This window comes from Anopheles arabiensis, chromosome 2 (genome assembly GCF_016920715.1).
Source record: "Anopheles arabiensis isolate DONGOLA chromosome 2, AaraD3, whole genome shotgun sequence".
Classification (NCBI taxonomy): Eukaryota; Metazoa; Arthropoda; class Insecta; order Diptera; family Culicidae; genus Anopheles; species Anopheles arabiensis.
In genome coordinates, this window is record NC_053517.1 from 96,475,513 (window position 1) to 96,492,938 (window position 17,426).

General features: G+C 42.4%; 2 protein-coding genes across 5 annotated transcripts in view; one reads left to right on the plus strand and one right to left on the minus strand.

The window, feature by feature from the left end:
• Window positions 1-17,426, plus strand: part of LOC120905514 (zwei Ig domain protein zig-8) — a 205,548-nt gene that overhangs the window by 29,537 nt on the left and 158,585 nt on the right. The window lies entirely within an intron of this gene.
• On the minus strand, window positions 14,630-16,278 carry LOC120905505 (37 kDa salivary gland allergen Aed a 2-like). The gene is made up of 2 exons (XM_040316354.1): window positions 15,345-16,278; window positions 14,630-15,246 (listed from the first exon to the last, which is right to left on the minus strand). The coding sequence occupies exons 1-2, from the start codon at window positions 16,065-16,067 to the stop codon at window positions 15,013-15,015; spliced, it is 957 nt and encodes a 318-aa protein (XP_040172288.1). The 5' UTR covers window positions 16,068-16,278; the 3' UTR covers window positions 14,630-15,012.

Below are 17,426 nucleotides of genomic sequence, written 5' to 3' on the forward strand. Positions count from 1 at the left end.
ACATAAATAAACTAAATTAAATAAAAAATCATAAATAATTAAGTATCTTTTGCCTGTAAAACGTGATATTCGACTTACGCGAAAATCCGAGGTCCCGCGAATGTCTCCGGAACGCATTATTCGCGTATTTCGGGGAAATACTGTACTATGTACGTTGCATAACGTAAGACGAATATGCAGTGAACATAATTTAGCCAAAATTTATAGCTTGAATTATACTAATTGCTAGTATTAAAATTAAATGTTCAATCTTCCCGTGGAAGTGATAAGTGTTCATCAAGGTACATAATTATTCATCAAGCAAGAAGGGCTTCGTTTTTTTTGTAGAGCATCATATTGCATATCCCTTTTCCGAGCTCAAATTAAAAGCCTGTCCAAAAACCGTGTTTCCTCACAAAAAGACCGCTTGTCAACGAGCCAAAAACTTCTTCTTTGCTTGTTTTTTTTTAGTGTTCAGCTACTTCCAGAAAACAGAGGAAAAAACCAAACACATCCTAAATCCCGGTTTCGGTTTTCTACACTCTGCCGCTACCGAACCACGGAGCACGTCCGTAGAAACGTCCGAAAACCCGAAAAAAAAAACTAAAGATGAAAGAAGTAATGAATTTTTAACAAGATCCGACGCACGCTCCAGAGTTTAAAGACGACCGATTTTGTCTTTCTTCCTGTTTTTTTTTGGGGCACGGGGTAAAGCCTCCTCTATGCAGTGACATTGAAGTTAAAGCAAAATAAATATATTTCGACGGCCGACAAACAGCAGCGGCACTCGACTCGATGGGCCTAACAACAAAAACAACAGCAAAAAAAGCGTCCGTCAAGCATTCGAAGTAAACCTCCCGGAACGGAACCCTAAAACCGGCCTGAACGGCCAACCAATCGTTTGTTCGAACTCGGTCCCTTTTACTTGCTTGCGTTTGTGTCGTCGCGCGCTGCAAAGGCGGGAATAAAGGGGACAGCCGTCGTATGACATCAAAAGAAAATTTGTCCTGCTCAGTCTTTTTACCCCATTTCTTATATGCGTTTGTGTGTGTGTGCATGTGTGCGTGTGTGATGTATATATTCGACTCACACACACAGAAAATTAAAGGACCTTTTTGGTGGCTATATTTTTTTTGTATCATTGTCACCGTTTCGTGTTGAAATAGGAGGAAGATCCGTTTGGTTGATTGCTTTCTATTAAGCTTTTAGCGTGCGGGCGGCCGAATTTTGATTGGTGCATTTAGCGGTTTGGAAGCATATTGGCAATGCAAAGCAGGGCTTTTTTTCTTCATTCGATACTGAATACATCAAACGGGTGGAGCCCTTTCATTTTATGATTATAGTAATAAGATGCTAATTCGCCCTGTTGAAAATGTTTGACAAAAAAGTTGAATGGACAAGTTCAAATAATATTGAGAAGAAAAAAAATCGTCTTTGATATGGGTTTGCTTCCATCGATGAATGCGTTTGATCTGATCCCTAGCCTTAAATTTTAAAGTGAGCAACACTTTCAAACCATCGGTTGCTTGCTGAAAGATCCCGAGAAAAAGCTAAAAGTGTGCTTTCCACAGCTTAAGCTCTTCTACTCAATATTCAACAAAAAAAAAAAAAAAATCCCGACGGACGTTTTAGTATTCCCCGCAAATCCTTACAGAGATCAACCACCACAACTAACATATCATCATCAAGCATCCGAACATGGGGTCAATTTCTTGCATCGCAACCCACGTTCACACGCCACAACTCCATTTTCTTCCCTCGTGGGGCCTGCAAAAGCACCCTTTTCCACATCGACCACCCGAACGAAACCTTCGGGCGAAATCTTTTCGGCTTCAATTTTCCACATGGTATCATACCGTGCAATGCGACTCCGACTCCCATTGCCACCCGGTGACCATTTCGTGGCCCATAGCTGGGTGGGTTTGAGCGGAGGACGCTGAATATAATTCGGCCACCAATGCATCCAGTGCACCGGCTGTTGGTGGCTCCCGCTTCTCTCTGCACGCTACGGTTGAATGATTCATTTCCATGAAATCGAATTTTCACTTAAAAAGGAAAAGCGATAAGCGAGTGAAGGATCGAATTGGAAGTAGCATTGACACTCTGGCTGGATTTTGCCGGTACGGTTCGGACTTGGGTAGTGGGAAAGGGCAATCGAATTGGAGTAAAGGAAAGCAAATCGAATGGCATGAAGATATAGGTTGATGGTGCCTCGCCAACGACAGCAGCATATCGACATTTCTCGCATGGTTTAGCCCGAAATGGCTGCGCTGGTGCGCTGGTAAGAATGGGGTAGAGAGAGAGAGAGAGAGAAAGAGAACAAAAATCACCAGGTCAGTCGTCAGTGCAAATGGTACTTGGGTTTGCATTATGTACGCCCCCAAACCCAAAACGGTCACGACTAGAAAAATCAGACAAGGTCAGCTTATAAGCGGGGTGGTAGATTATGGTGCCGTTTTTTTTCTTTTTAGTTCACGATTTGGCAATCGAATAACCATCGTTAGCAAACGATTGCGTGGTTGCGTGGGGAAAGCACACGGGAAACCTTGATAAGAGGTTTAATTTAGATGACGTGACCAATCCACCAATTCTAGCTCACAACACCGCATTGGCAAACGAAGCCGAACGGATAGAAGCGATATTAAAGGTACGGCAGGACCTTTGAGCTTCCGTATTTGGCATTTAAGTTTTTGTATTTTATCCTCAAATTATCGGTTTTAGTATAAATTTGTAGAATAAATGTACAATAATAATATTTTGTCCTAAAGAGTAAAGAAATGTTGCATTTACAGTCATTTGAAATGTTGCATTTACAGTCATTTGAAATGTTGCATTTACAGTCATTTGAAACTGTAACACACTGTGTAGTAAAATATAATAAAACTTCAATACTTGGAACAAATATCAAACAGAACGTTCAAAAATTGTATAAAAAATCCTGCAATGCCAATAATGGTATTTGCTCACGCCAGTTTGTCAGCCGAATCAAATCAACACGCGCGAAGCGCAACGCTTTACTTTACCCCTAGTAAAGCTTTTCAGTCAAACACGGAAAAAACGGCGCCCTAACGGACGCACGCGGGTTTGTAAAGCGGTAAAAGTCCAACATAAAATGCGAACGGTCCAACATAAAAGAGATGATAAAATGGGGGGGGAACACACACGCACACATTTGCCACAACCACGGCACCCTGAAAGCAGGGCAACAGCTGGAACTTGGGAAGGAAAATAAAGCACAAAAAAGGACGTTCTCGCTCTCTAAATGCGAACCCCGAAATCCGAGGCGCAAAGAGGCGGTGGCTGGCTTACTGAAATCTATAAAATGGAAGTGGGAAAAGAGGTAAAAAATATAAATCCTTCCGCACCGCTTTTGTGCCCCTCACTGCCAACGGGTGTGTGTGCTGAAGCTTTATCTCGATTGCCATAATATTCGGTGGATAAATAAAGAGAAAAATGTTAAATCATCGAAATTGCAGTTATTGTAGACGATAAAAAAGCGCGCGCGCTGTCCCGTTTTTTTGTGGGACAATTTAGAAGGAGAGAACGAGAGAACAAGAGTAAAAGAAAGGAAACGCTGCATTGAAGTGGCGTTGCACGTGTGGCCTTCTTTGTCGAACCGTTGCCACCGTGCCACCAAAAGACAACGATCATCACCAAGTGCAGCAGCGATGGATGCATTAGACATTAGACAGTGCATGAAGCGAGCGAGAGGGCTATCGTTTGCGTTCTTTCTCCGCTCCGCTTCGTATCGGACGTGGACGATTTTCCCCACCATAAATTGCAGTTGCACAAAAACAGGATGACTAGAGCGGGGGTTAGTGGAGTTTTTCCCCCCCACCAATTCACGACGCCGCTGAGGTCAGAAAGTGCAACCGACTGCAGTATAAAATGTGTGGCATGTGAATCGTCGCTGTATGTGTGTGGTGCGCTGTGTACGTGTGCATTCGTACGCTCTGCGTGCACCGGCTGGTGTTGTTGGCCCCGAAACTGGACGGACCGAAACTTCAATAAAAAGCCATAATTTTTGCCCCCAAAGCTCGCTTTTCGCTTTCATGTTCGGCGGCGCTTCGGTCGTGCTTTTTATGTCTCAGTGTGTGTGTGTGTGTGTCTATAGGTTTGCCAACTGAGTGCATCTTTGGAACCGTGCTGCAGCATCCCGCGTTATGTGCAGTCAGCTTCTCGCTTCTCTTTCATCTGCCGTTCAGTGGATATTTAATGGTTGGGATTTAGTGGCAATGGGAAGGGGACGGAAAGGGTGCATGCTTCCGTCCTACGTCAACCGTACCGCCAAGCTTTCCCAGCCGGGCGATCGGTTGGCCAGGAGGATAGTGGCTGAACAGAAAAAATGTGAACCGATGCTCCGGCTGATGATCGTCTTGATGAGATATGCCAGCGTAATGATAAAAGGGTGTTGAGTGATTGCTGTGCCAAGTGTTGGAGTTAAAGAGAAATGCAATTTGTTATCGGGGTGGCAGGGGAGCATGTTTGCTTTCGTTACAGATTTGAAAGAAGTTTCTTTCATGAATATTTTTTTATGAGAAGATTGTAGCTGGGAATTTAGAACAACACAATGTTTAGTTTTCCTTATAAATATCTATTTTAAAATATCGATATTATTACCTAATTTTGTTTATACCGGGTTTTCCAGGGGTTCTCATAGCTGTGGGACACTTCCTTGACTCTTTCATATTGGAAATGAACTTCATATGTTGGAAATCAGACTCTATGGCAACCGTTTTGGACATGCTCCTTGTAAATTCTGATTGGATTTGTCCAACAAAGGTGCTATAGGGTCCAATTCCCATTGCATTAAGCTTATTTCATTTAAGAAGAGGTCAATAAAATGGTTAACAGTTCTGTTCAGTAGGTTTACTTAAAAAGGCATTTTATTGTATTAAGGCTGTAAGCACGGTTTGGCAAAATGTCAACAATAATTGGTTTTAATGTCACATTCTTTACTACATTATTTATATTTCATACTGATTATTAAGATAACTTTTATCAGTTTTTGATACCCTGGACTTTTGGTAAATTATGTAGGATCCGATGTGTCTACCATGAGACCATCTAATCTGATTTTTAGACGACTTCTGTCAATATTTACTAATTTATCTTTTCTGTTGAGCTTATCGAGTTTTATTCAATATTCGAGTATTTTTTTTATTGTGTTTGTTTGCATTTAATTTAACGTAGTTGCCTCGTTTTTTTCTTAAATTACCTTTTTTGTTGTATCGTTTCGTTTTTTAAATATATATGATATACTTTTTTATCCTTTCTGTCCCCTTTGTCTTCTCTGTTTCTATCAATTGCTTTCTTTGCAACGTTTTTTCTTATTTCAGGTATCTAATTTATGATGCATAAAATAACACATATTTTTTATATTTTGAAACTATCATTCCTGAGCAACCTTAACAGGAATAGAAAAATTCTCCTCGTTTACTACTTTTAATCTAATTTGCTGCTCATTTTGCACTATCGCTCTCGCATAGTAATGTCTCGTTTGCATTACTCAGAATTAAATTATTATTTTTAAACTTAGCTGCAAGAAGCCACCCGTGCGCCAAAGGAAGACGTCCTGCTCGTTTTGCATTAATGAAAAGCTGTTTCCGTTTGCAAATCCGTCCTAGGGCTTTGCGCTTATTTGCGCATTTCGTTACGCACGAGCTGTGCCGCAGCTTGCAGCAACTTCTAGCCGCACGGCGAAAGCTCTTCTGCACCTTCTAGTAGTGTCTTGCCCCCTACACCCCCCCCCTGCAATGCTCCCTCTTCTTTGACCTTGACATCGTGTCCGAGGATTACGGCATTAGTTTGCCGGCGCCTATAAAATTCCATCACGAACAATCGTGCATCAATTATTGATGGCGAGTGAAAACCCATGCTAACGGCAGTACTGGGAGCTACTCCGTGGAGTGAAAACACACCCTGCTAGAAGCTACTGCTGCTGCTGCTGCTACTACTACTGCTCTGAGATCCGGTTTCATCCAGCGAGTGGCAAATAAACGAATGAATAAATAAACCGTTCCGTCGAGGTTTTCGGGACAGCAGAGCGCTTCGTACCTCGTTGGCTACAGAACGATCTTGTGCGCTCTCCTTCTTTCACTTCGTTGGCCAAATATTTTAAACTACTCAACTCGGCGCGCGCTCAAAGCACGACCCGGTCGAGACCTGGCTTCAGCGGACCGTCCCAAAGACGATTATGGAGTGTTCGCTGTTTCTATCTTTTTTGTTTTGTTTTGTTTTTGCTTCAGTTTTCGCAACGTACCCAAGGTAGCAATGTAACCAGCAGCTGCCAAGAGGGAATCTTGTTGACGCTGCCATGTCCCGAAATCTCCAACCTTACCCCCAAACGGTTGTGACTTTCCATCGAAGGAATATTATTTCTGTATTTTGTTTGTGTGGGTGTGTGTTTGTACACACCGTCCAGGCTTTGCCGTTGCTCTGTGACTTACTTACCCATCTTACCTGCGCCGGTAAGACCGTTTTTCTGCACAAGAAGGAAGACATAAAAAAAACCGGCAAAGCTCCCACTGCCTCCACTGGCTCCAAATCCCAAATCATGCTCACTTTTATTTCACTTTAACATTCATTCCCAGGTCGTTTGGAGCGTTTTGGGTTGGGCTGGCCGGCCGGGGTTGCTCCCCACTCGCAACAAAGGGGCGGCGCAAACAGGCGCGGGCGAACGCCATAAAATTTGTTAGTTTAAAGGCTTTTTGGCAGCCAACCAGAAGCGTTTATGCATTTATGCATGCAGTCGGTTTTAATGGAAAGCTGCAGCGTAACGGGCGGGCGGCCCCAGTTAGCAAGTGAGTGTGTGACAGAGACGGAGACGGAGTAAGCGTGCAGACAACCCGGTGCAGCGAAGCCATCTCGTACGGTGAATGTTTTCCCAAGGCTTGATTTTTTGTTGCTGTTGCTGCTCTTCCAGTTTCCAGTGTGCCTCGTTACCGTCTTCCGTTGTGTTGTGTACTGTGTGCCATTTTTGCTGTGCCGAACAACTGCAGCAGCAACTTCCGGCAACCGATGCACCGGTGGACGGATATTTAGCCATCCTCGCTTAACCCCTTTTCCCTACCAACTCTCATTGTACCAGTACCGGTACCGGGACTGTTTATCATAACTACTTCATTGTAGCGCCATGACAAACTATCCCTTCCCAGTGTAAGCCTGGCAGACAGGAAGGCAAAAACAAACGCGGACAAAAATGCACACACACACGTACCGAAAATATATACACAAACACACATACACGCGCACACACTTTGGGGAAATATGTACTGCATCGGGATAATAAGTAGAAAAGTGTGGCAGGTAGTAGGAAAAATATGGAGTGAAAAATGTCGGCTCCTTCGCTTTGGCCGGTCGGTCGGCAAGTGTGCTGTTGAGCTGATGATTTTTTTTTTAAATTATTATACTTTGGCAGCTGCAGCTGCCCTGTTGTTGTTGTTGGTGTTGACTTTCCGTACCCGCTTCGAACGACAGGAGGGGTAGCCATACCTCAATGTATGGCTATTTTGGTTTTCATGCAACATTGTTTTTGATTATCCTCCTGGGGGAATGGTCGCTGTGTGTGTTTTGGTTTATTTTATACATTTAATCATTTTTGTGGTTTTCTCTAATTCATAGAACCCCAATTTTCAGGATTTGGTTTAAAAAACTTTTTCTTGTGGTTTGTTGAGTGTTTTAAAGCTTATATATTCAGTGTTTTAAAATGCTTATCAGGCTTATTGTTTCAACTTGAAATAAATGTCATTTACTAGATATTTTTATATTGAACAAAACTTTAAAATGTGTGTAAAAAGAGATAATGTGTTTTGTATTAGCGTTTGCATAAAGCTTGCTTGTCACGTGATAATATCTAAATATACTTTAAAGCTTCCTAATATAACTCAACCCTGTGACAGTCTCGTGTTTTTGGTAAAAACTAGCAAATCTAGTTAGGGTTGCTCAACGAAATTTCAGACATCCCCTTTACATTGAAGTGTATGCCGAATTTGGTAGCCTTGAATCCTTCAGACACTGAACTCATAGCTGTCGTTGAAGTTATACTGAACCAATGCCTGTCCAGAAGGTGACACTGAGCTCTGGTCTTGGAACAGTTTATGCACCCATACCGGTACTGGAATTGATGCTAATCTCATATCGGTCCTAAAATAACTCTGGATCTCACTCCTTCACTGGAACTGTACCTGGACCTGTTCCGAATTCGGAACGTAACTTTCGGCCCGAGTATGGAACCGATATGTCAACAGTTTCGATCGAGTAACTGATTCAGCTGGCCGACAAACCATACCCGGCAGTACATTGCAGCGTAGGTATTAGCGTAGGATTTTTCGTAGAATTTGTAGTGTGATGGACGTTTATATGATATATTTAGTTTTATTTTTATTTTATTTTTTATATGATATATAAGTATTAAAAACATTGAAAAACATTACAATACCTGATTTTCAATGTGTTTAATGTTTTAAAACTAGATATCAGTTTTTTTTCATAGAAAATCCTTTTCTTAGAAAAAAAATCCTTTTCCTAGAATACAATAATAAAAAAAACCTGTTTAACAGCGACGTGCGACGTTGCAGAACAGAAAAAGCAAAACGGAGAACAAAAAATTTGCCCGTGCCTTGCTCGGGCAAACGACTTCAAATTTTAATGCGCTCAGTGCTGAACGAGTTAATTTTGTTCTGTTGAAAATCTTTTTAAATATTCTAAGAATATTTAACGATTATTCTGTTTTATTTTCATTTCCACAGTGGTTCAACACTTTACTTGCAATTTTTTTAAACCGTTCATGGAAATCACACAATTTGAAAACGAAAAAAAAAACACATGTACACAAAACGGTAATTTCACATCAGGTTAACACCACACGTTATGCAATTGGTGAACAATTAGCAAGGTGTTACGGGCGCAGTTATATCACCAGGGCAACAGGATGTGCGTGAGGCGTTTTTTTCTTTTGTGTTAGCTCCACAAACAACACCTAACAAAATCGCGCTAGTTTGACTTCCCACCGATGTGTGCCAAATTCCACTTCAAAACGAAACTCTCGCTCTGTGACGCCCTTGAATACCATTATTCGATTAAATGTGTGTCAGCTTGGATGGTGGACGTTCGTTTGCTTCTATTATGAAAATGAAAATCCCATCCACCTATTTTCACTTCGTTTCCTGTTTCGGCAGCAAGACAAAAGTAGAGACAGGGAGAGGGAGAACAAAAAATACGTCACTGATAGTGGCAGATGAGTTTCCTATTCCCAGCACGTCCGCGAGCAAAACGCTTCTATGACGCTCCGTCGCACCAGACACCGCGACATTGACTTACTTTACCTCTCCAGCACGAACAAAGAGAAACCATGGGAAAGGAAATCCGATCCCATCGTATAATCCCTTCTGCACCAGTCGATTATCTCAGGGACATCGATAAAGTAAATTATAATACAGCCAGTTCATGACCAACTTACAAAGTGTGGTGTCGTGAGTTTTCAAGCACACTCCACGAACCACGAACAATGGACCGGGATGGAAGCATTGCTGCTATAAAGTAGCTCAAAAGTGGCAAAAGAAGATGGAAAGGAAGTAGAAAAAAAAACCATTGCCTTGCCTGAGCCAACGAAACGTTTAATGTCCGGTGCAATAAAGCATGTGATCAAAAGTGTTTTAACCGCAGAAAGCCATTATGTTTGGCCCTGTTTTAAACGGCACCAAAAAAAAACATGCTTTTCAGGCCAAAAAACTTTAACCAAGTAAGTAATCCATGTTGTGATATTGGCCACTAAAAGGCCAAAGAAAACAGAGAGAGAGAGAGAGAGAGAGCTTTTGAATGTCGCAGTCTCCAGCAGTCGGGAGCAGTTCCGATTTCAACCTCAATTACCATACCGGGGTGAGCTGACCATGGGGTACGTTCATAAATCCCAACAACTAGGAAAACCAATTAAGTCGAAAAGGCATAATTCATCGTATGTAGTAGCTACACATTTATTTTTGAGAACCCCCCAGAAACTCCGAATACCCGCTCACCCTCCCACAGCCCCGGGGAAGAAAAATCATCCAAAACTTCCACACACACACACGGGGAACACGGGAATCGTGTGCTCGGGGCATCCTTCGGCATCCCCAACTTTGTACTACGGCATGATTGCTTGCGGCGTCTAACTCGTGCTAGCGCAGCCCGCTGGCTTAAAATATATGGATCGAACTCGACGAGCAAACGAGCATTTTCCAGAAACTTGTAGTTTGAGATTGTAGCAATCTAGTCCGACCCACCCATGCCCGCCCCGTACCCCATTCCAGAAGCTCATATATGTAGACTGAAAAAGAAACACGAATAATATATTGGCGGACAGCAAATGGACCGGTGTGCCCCGGTGTGCTTAATGAGTGTAGTAGAGCATTTGGTCAGCATTTGGAAGAGAGCCCATTTTCGGGGGGTTTTTTTTTTGCACCCTCTCCCTCCATGTTTTAGTTGAAATGAAGTATGCATAGGTACGAACGGTTCGGAGTGCCGTAACCACACTGATCCTTTTGTGCTTCGCCGGTCGCTAGGATAGATGTGGGATCAGCGTGAGTTTAGTACGCAAAGGATTTATGGCCATATTATGGATTTATAATAGACCAAAAATTATTTGATTCCCTTTACACCCCTGGCAGGTGCGGAAATGAGGCAAGAAAATTGTACCCCGGTCAACAGGATTTAGACACTCCCGTACGGGGGAGGGACGGTAAGGTAAGGTCAGTATAAGCTACGCTGCCCTTTTGCTAGGTTACTTGGGCAGCGGGAGTATGACATGCAGAAAGGATTATGCGAATTTATGGCTGCTAGTGGTTTGATTCGGGTACTGCCATCAACCGCAACCGGCTCAACAACACACGTTCGTGGAAAAGTCCGACCCTTGTATCGGGCGCACACCACCACCAACACCGGTGCACCAGTAATTGAAATGCAAAATCATTAGCACCGTCCGTTAATGACCAGTGCGGTGAGCATTTGCTAGCGGGTGCCCCCTTTTTTGCTTGGGCCGGCTTAGCAAAATAGTTGATTTCTCTCGCTAACTACGCCTAACCCTCATGCTGAGCGAGTTGCGTTACATTTATCACCCGTGTGGCTTAGTGCGGCCGGTAAAATCCAACTGTTAGATTGATAGAATGTACGAATGTGTGTAGTGTGTGTGCGTGTGTGTTGATAAATCATTCCAATGGTCGGATTTGGTTGGTTGTTTAATTTTATGAACGTTTAGCTTGAAAAGCTGTGTCAAATTGATGTACAACACATAAAAAAAACAACTGCTTACCCTAATCCAACACGAATAAAATGATGACTCGGATTGTTTTCCTTTTATTTGAAAGTAATTAAAATGAAAAAAATCTCTTTGCTGAAACAGCAACACATTTCTTACCCAACAACTTTCACCCCTATAGCATTCCGAGGAGTAGAGAGAGAATTATTCAAACTGGAAGAGTAATCCAGCCGATATGAACTTTTGTCCAGCTCTGCAATCATAAACTCCGCCACCGGTTGACAAGACACCAGCCGACCGGGCAAACACTTACACACGACCCATCAGTATGGGGCACAATAAAATTATAACTTTTATCATTAAAGTTGAGTTTTTAATTAGCGTACACAGGCGGTTGAAGGTGTGTTTGCAAAAGCCCAGCGACTGTACCAGGTTAGGCTGTCCATTGCAATGCTGGCATCTGGGGTTGCCGCATGTGATGGTGTACGGTTTCCGCGATGAGCGAGACGATGAGCAAACTTTAATTGGAAAATTTTCGGATTGAGTGACAATTATACCGCTGCCGGGCGAAATTGAGCACGAATTCACGTCCAGTGGATGACGACATGGACGGCTATAGCCGCCGAACCGTTGCTCATGTTTGATATGCTTTTGAGGCACATAACTTTCCAACAAGTTCGTGTCGGTGCTGTTCATGAGTGGCTTTGATTTGTTGATAAATTTTGTAACGTTTTAGCATGGTGTTGCCGTTCTTTTTATATGTGCCCGCCCCGGTGGATCACATTCAATGTACATGACTTTTAAAACTGTTGATTTTGGTGTTTTATTCCCTAGTCCCCAAACATATTGAGTGAGTGCTGAAACTGATCAACAAAAAATACAGTTTTCACACGTGTTGGTCTAACTGATGGTAGCGTTTCTAGCTTCTTTCTGCTCGCACATTGCAGCATTAAAATTCTCAAAACCCATTCAATTGCTCCGTTTGACCTTTGCTTTCATTATACCGGCTGGTGAAATAAGCGGCTTTTATCTCACAATGGCACCGCAGTTCTACGTTTGCTCATTTCGCAGCATGAAGTTTTCACCCTTATTTCGATCTCCCCAGGGTCCGCGTAACGGCAGGTGGGAACCTAAGTCGGGCTGGTAAGAAACGGGCCTGCATCGCAACCTTCCACACAAAGGGCAATTAATTACCCAAACCCTTTTTCGACACAAACACACACCCGGGAAGCAAAATTATATCGAAACTGTCGAACGAACGAACACTGCAGCAAATTTTCGGGCCAATAGCACCACCCTTGCACACGCCTGCAAGGTACATGCCATGTGCTCATGCTTGTGCAATAAATACGCTCCATACGGCCGAATTACGATTGCCGATCGGTACGATTTTTTTTGCCCTCCCCACAGCAAGGCAGCAGCAAGTTTTTGTTGCGCTTCGCTTCGAAAGCTTGATCGATTGCTGAGAGGTTTTGGGCAAGCCCTTGAGCCAATATGGTATGGAGGTATGCGGCGTCGTCTTGCCGGCTTTACAACTTCTTCCCGGGGAAAGGGAGAAAGGTTTCGGCGAGAGGGCGGTGAATTCGGTGAACGTATATCGAAAGTCGCTCGATATGGAGCTGCCATATTGATGGCAAATTATTGGCCCACGGAACAGATTGCCAAAGTTTTGATTGCGGACGAACAAAAAAAATGAAAGCGCTTCGGGCACACTTCAAGGTTACTTTTGCACAAGATGGAACAGTTTGGGAAAAGGTTAATTTAGCGCCGATAAAAGCAAACGGTTTTATATAATTGCTTTTCATTGGATTGTCAATTGCGACTGATTAATTTAAAACTGATTCTGGTAAGCTGGATATTAAATTTTTCATCAAACGCTTCAAGTAGGTTTTATTTTTTTCAATTCGGTATCGTATCAGAATTGTACATCAACATTTTTATTATAATATGCAAACTTTTTATTTGCTAATTCCCTTCGAATGTTCCTTACGCTACTAGCTTCGAGCAGAAAAAACTAATAGACTAAAGCATGCAAGTTAGTTACTGGTGGGCATTTTGGATCTTTTTTAGCGAACGCTAATGAATCGATTCGCTTCGATGACAATACACGTAAACGTGCTCTCGGTTGCTTCGTTCATTCACAAATAGAAAGCCTTTACAAGCCAATCAAATTAACAAAGGAATTCATTAGGTTACTGTAGTATGATGTAACAATTAATGGAAATTTTGTTTCATAATGGCAGATTATGTTTTTAATTGTTGAAGTATTAAAAGAACTAAGCGTTTTTTCTTGTGAAACAATTTATTCTTCTTTTTAACGTGAGCCACCTATTTATTTTATGATTATTATGAATATGATTATAATCATTAATTTTTTTTTTATTATTATTATTATTATTATTATTATTATTATTATTATTATTATTATTATTATTATTGTTATTATTATTATTATTATTAATATTATTATTAATATTATTATTATTATTATTGTTAATATTATTATTATTATTATTATTATTATTATTATTAGTATTATTATTATTATTATTATTATTATTACTATTATTATTAATATTATTATTATTATTATTATAATTATTATTATTTTTATTATTATTATTATTATTATTATTATTATTATTATTATTATTATTTTTATTATTATGATTATTATTTTTATTACTATTAGTATTATTAATATTATTATTACTATTCTTATTATTATTTTTTATTATTATTATTATTATTATTATTGTTGTTATTATTATTATTATTATTATTATTATTTTTATTATTATTGTTACTTTTACTATTATTATTATTGTTACTATTATAATTACTATTATTGTTATTATTATTAATATCACTACTATTATTTTTATTATTTTTATATTAATTATTATTATAATCATCATCATCATTATTATTTGTATTGTTATTATTTTTAAATTTATTCTATAATTAAATCTGAACAACATCAGATCAAATTGAAATGTACATCATAAATAACGAAGCAGTAAGCATGCAGCATAAATGCAGTTCATTTGAGTAAATCATTAGTATTCTTCTAAAAGGCTTTCTAAATATTTTTCATTATGAGGTTTAATGGGATTTGATGTACAATAAGCTAACATCAGTTTCTTTGCCGTTGCAATTACAGGCTTGCGCTGTAAAACATTTAAAAAGAAGTAATGCAAAATACAAATTTGTTAAACATAAAATAAAACCGTTTTTTGTGTGTGTTAGGTTCATTATTTGTTCATCAGTCTTGGTTGCATTTGAAACATTTAATGCTTGCAACGTAATGCTAACGACAGATGTACACTAGCATTTAATTGTACAGAATATCATGTAAATCAGGGCTCAGAATTTTCTCAAACTTTATTGTTTAAAAAAAAACATCACTACAATAAATTACACCTTTTTGTATAAAGTATTTTTGATGATTTGTAAAGCGATCCCACAAGTAATAATCATTTCGTTTATATAAATTGATTACTTTTGTGTCTAAAAGGGAGGTATTACAAAATTTTTTTTTCATTTCAAGCATTGCAATGTTGATTCTTATAGAAACAAAAAAAAATAAATTAAATCCGGGAAGGTCATGACAGCATCATAGATATGCAGTTTAATTCATATATAAGCTTTTATGAATTGAACGCATTACACTTTATTTCACAGTAATCTCTTAGTTTTGTTTTATTGTTTCTTTTAATGTTAATGTTACTAAGACACTCTCTCAACCGTTAGAAAGAACTTTCCACATGTTCTCCTTGAGATTGGCTTGACGTACGAATTCAAGCTCGATTAAGGCGTGCGTTGCCAAAATCGACGGCCGACTTCCACGGTTCGTCGGTCGACGACTGATCAAAGTAGTACGCCGTTTGGGCATCGCGCTGCCGTATAACTGCCGCCAGCTTGTCGGCATTGAGGGAGCGCAAACACCAGTACAGATCGTCCGCCCCCTGGCATTGCTTCAGTTCGCTCGCCTCCACACCGAACCCATCGAAATCGCGTACAATCTCAGCGACCTGTCGAGCGATAGAAAACAGTCCTCAGCATTAACATAACACCAGCCCCGGGTATTCGATAATTAAGCAGCAATGTTTAGAATGGTACAGTCACTTACATTCACATTGCCCTCCTCGGTGATCCAACGGAACCCGCGAAGGATACACTCCACCGCGGTCTGATTCGGGCAGGGCCGCTGCTCCTCCTCGGCCCACGCAAACCCGTACCGCTTCTCGCAGTAGTCGACGAAGCTTTGGCCGATCTGTTTGACGCGCGGCCCGAGCCGCTGGTACGTGACCAGGATTTTGCGCAGATCCCCATGGAAGATGTCCAGTATGTGCTCCTGGTGCACCGCGTAGAACGGTGCGTACTTGGCGAACACGGTCGAGCAGTCGCTGTCGGGCAGCTCGCCCGCCAGCAGCCGTTGCGCGTCCGTGTACAGCGTCCGGATGTCGTCCGCTTCGGGGTCCTCGTGGAACGCGCGGGCCTGCTGCTCGAACCGCTCCGGCACAAACTGCCGCCGGGCCGGATCGTACAGCCGCAGATCCTCGCTGACACACTTCACGTAGCACTGGCTCTCGGGCGACTGATCCGGCCGCCACATGACCCAGCGGATCTTCATCTCGATGCTGGCGGACGAGTCGTTCAGGCAGCGCACGTACGCGTACAGCGTCTGCTCGGGCGTTCGCGGTTGCCAACCGGATGGGGGGCTGCCGGTCGCTGCCGGCCGGGGGCATTCGAGCGGGTTCCCGCTCGTACCGATCACCGCCGCCAGCGTTAGCAACAGTGCCGCCAAACCGGCAGCGGTAACAACACTACTTTCCAACGCGACCGTCACCATCGTACCGCTGGCGGACGACACTTTGATTGCATCTACACACACGAACGGGCTGGAAGAGACTGGCCTGCTTCGAGCGCTCGGCCAGTGCACCCGTGTCCACAGTGTCGGCTTATCAGACCGGACCCGTTTCGCAGACACACATCGAGCGGCCGCGGGAATAATAACAACACGCTCGCGAGCTCCGGTTCTTTCTTCTTTGCTTCGTAAATGATTAACTCTAATCTTTGCGCGAGCGGGATGCTCAGACGGGATGCCCCGATTCGCTACCAAACACTGTCCGAATAGCGAAACCCCTTCATCGGCTTCAAAGCCGTCACCCGCCTCTTGTGCTGCTGCCGCGCGCCTTCCCAATCAAACACCGCCGCGGAGCCATTTCAATCCACTCCATGCGATTGACTGACGACCTGGTAGAGGAAGCGTGCGATTGCATCGCACGTCACAGACTTTCTTTTCCCTGTATCGCTTCCCTGTTCGCTGGGGCGCCCGGTTTTCGGTTGCTGATAAAGACACAATCTGTTTGTTTTGCTTGCCGCAGCAGCAGCAGCAGCAGCGGCGATTCGTTGCGAGCGGTCGTGATTGTTCGACTGATCGTGCTCGTGAAGGGGATGATTGGGATGACGGGCTCGTGCTCGGTCCGAACGCCTAAAGTACGCTAGCGAACGTGAAGTGCATAAACATATAAATCAATAGCATCACTACCGTATGGAGCCGTACACAGACACAAACTTGCATACACACACACAAACGGACACATTCATTGTGGGTCCAATCGTTAGCAGGCGCATTAAATTTTCAACCCCCGGCTCAATCAACTGGACGGTGACATGATGTGCCCGGGAACGATGTGGCCGTTGGATGGCGCCGAGCGCTTGAGAGCAGAAACACGGTAATCTGAAAGTGATGCACTTCGGAACGAAACCGACCACACAAGCGCACACACACGCACACGCATATACAAACATTTACTTTTCTGCGTGTACGATTAGAAAATTTCTCAATTGCTGCTGGCTGCTGGAACGGGGCGAATCTTCAGCAGCAAAATGTCATTCGTCTGGCGAGCGATATCCGACCGGCGGAAGGTTTTAAGCCGTTCATCACTGGCAGCAAGGGTAAGGGCGGGGATGCCGGACAAATGTGCTCATGGAAATGTGGCACGATGATTGATGAGATGATTGTGGGCGATAGGCGTCGGCACTGGTTTACAGTCGGGTGCAGTGATGATGCAGCTGTATTTGCGTCTTTGTTTGGGGCGAAAGTGACAAAGTAAGCTGCCAGCGTAATGTATACTGTAGACTCTGTGGCTAGGAAAGCTGGCAAGCTGCAAACCGTACTGAGAAATTGGATGTTGATGTCATCAAG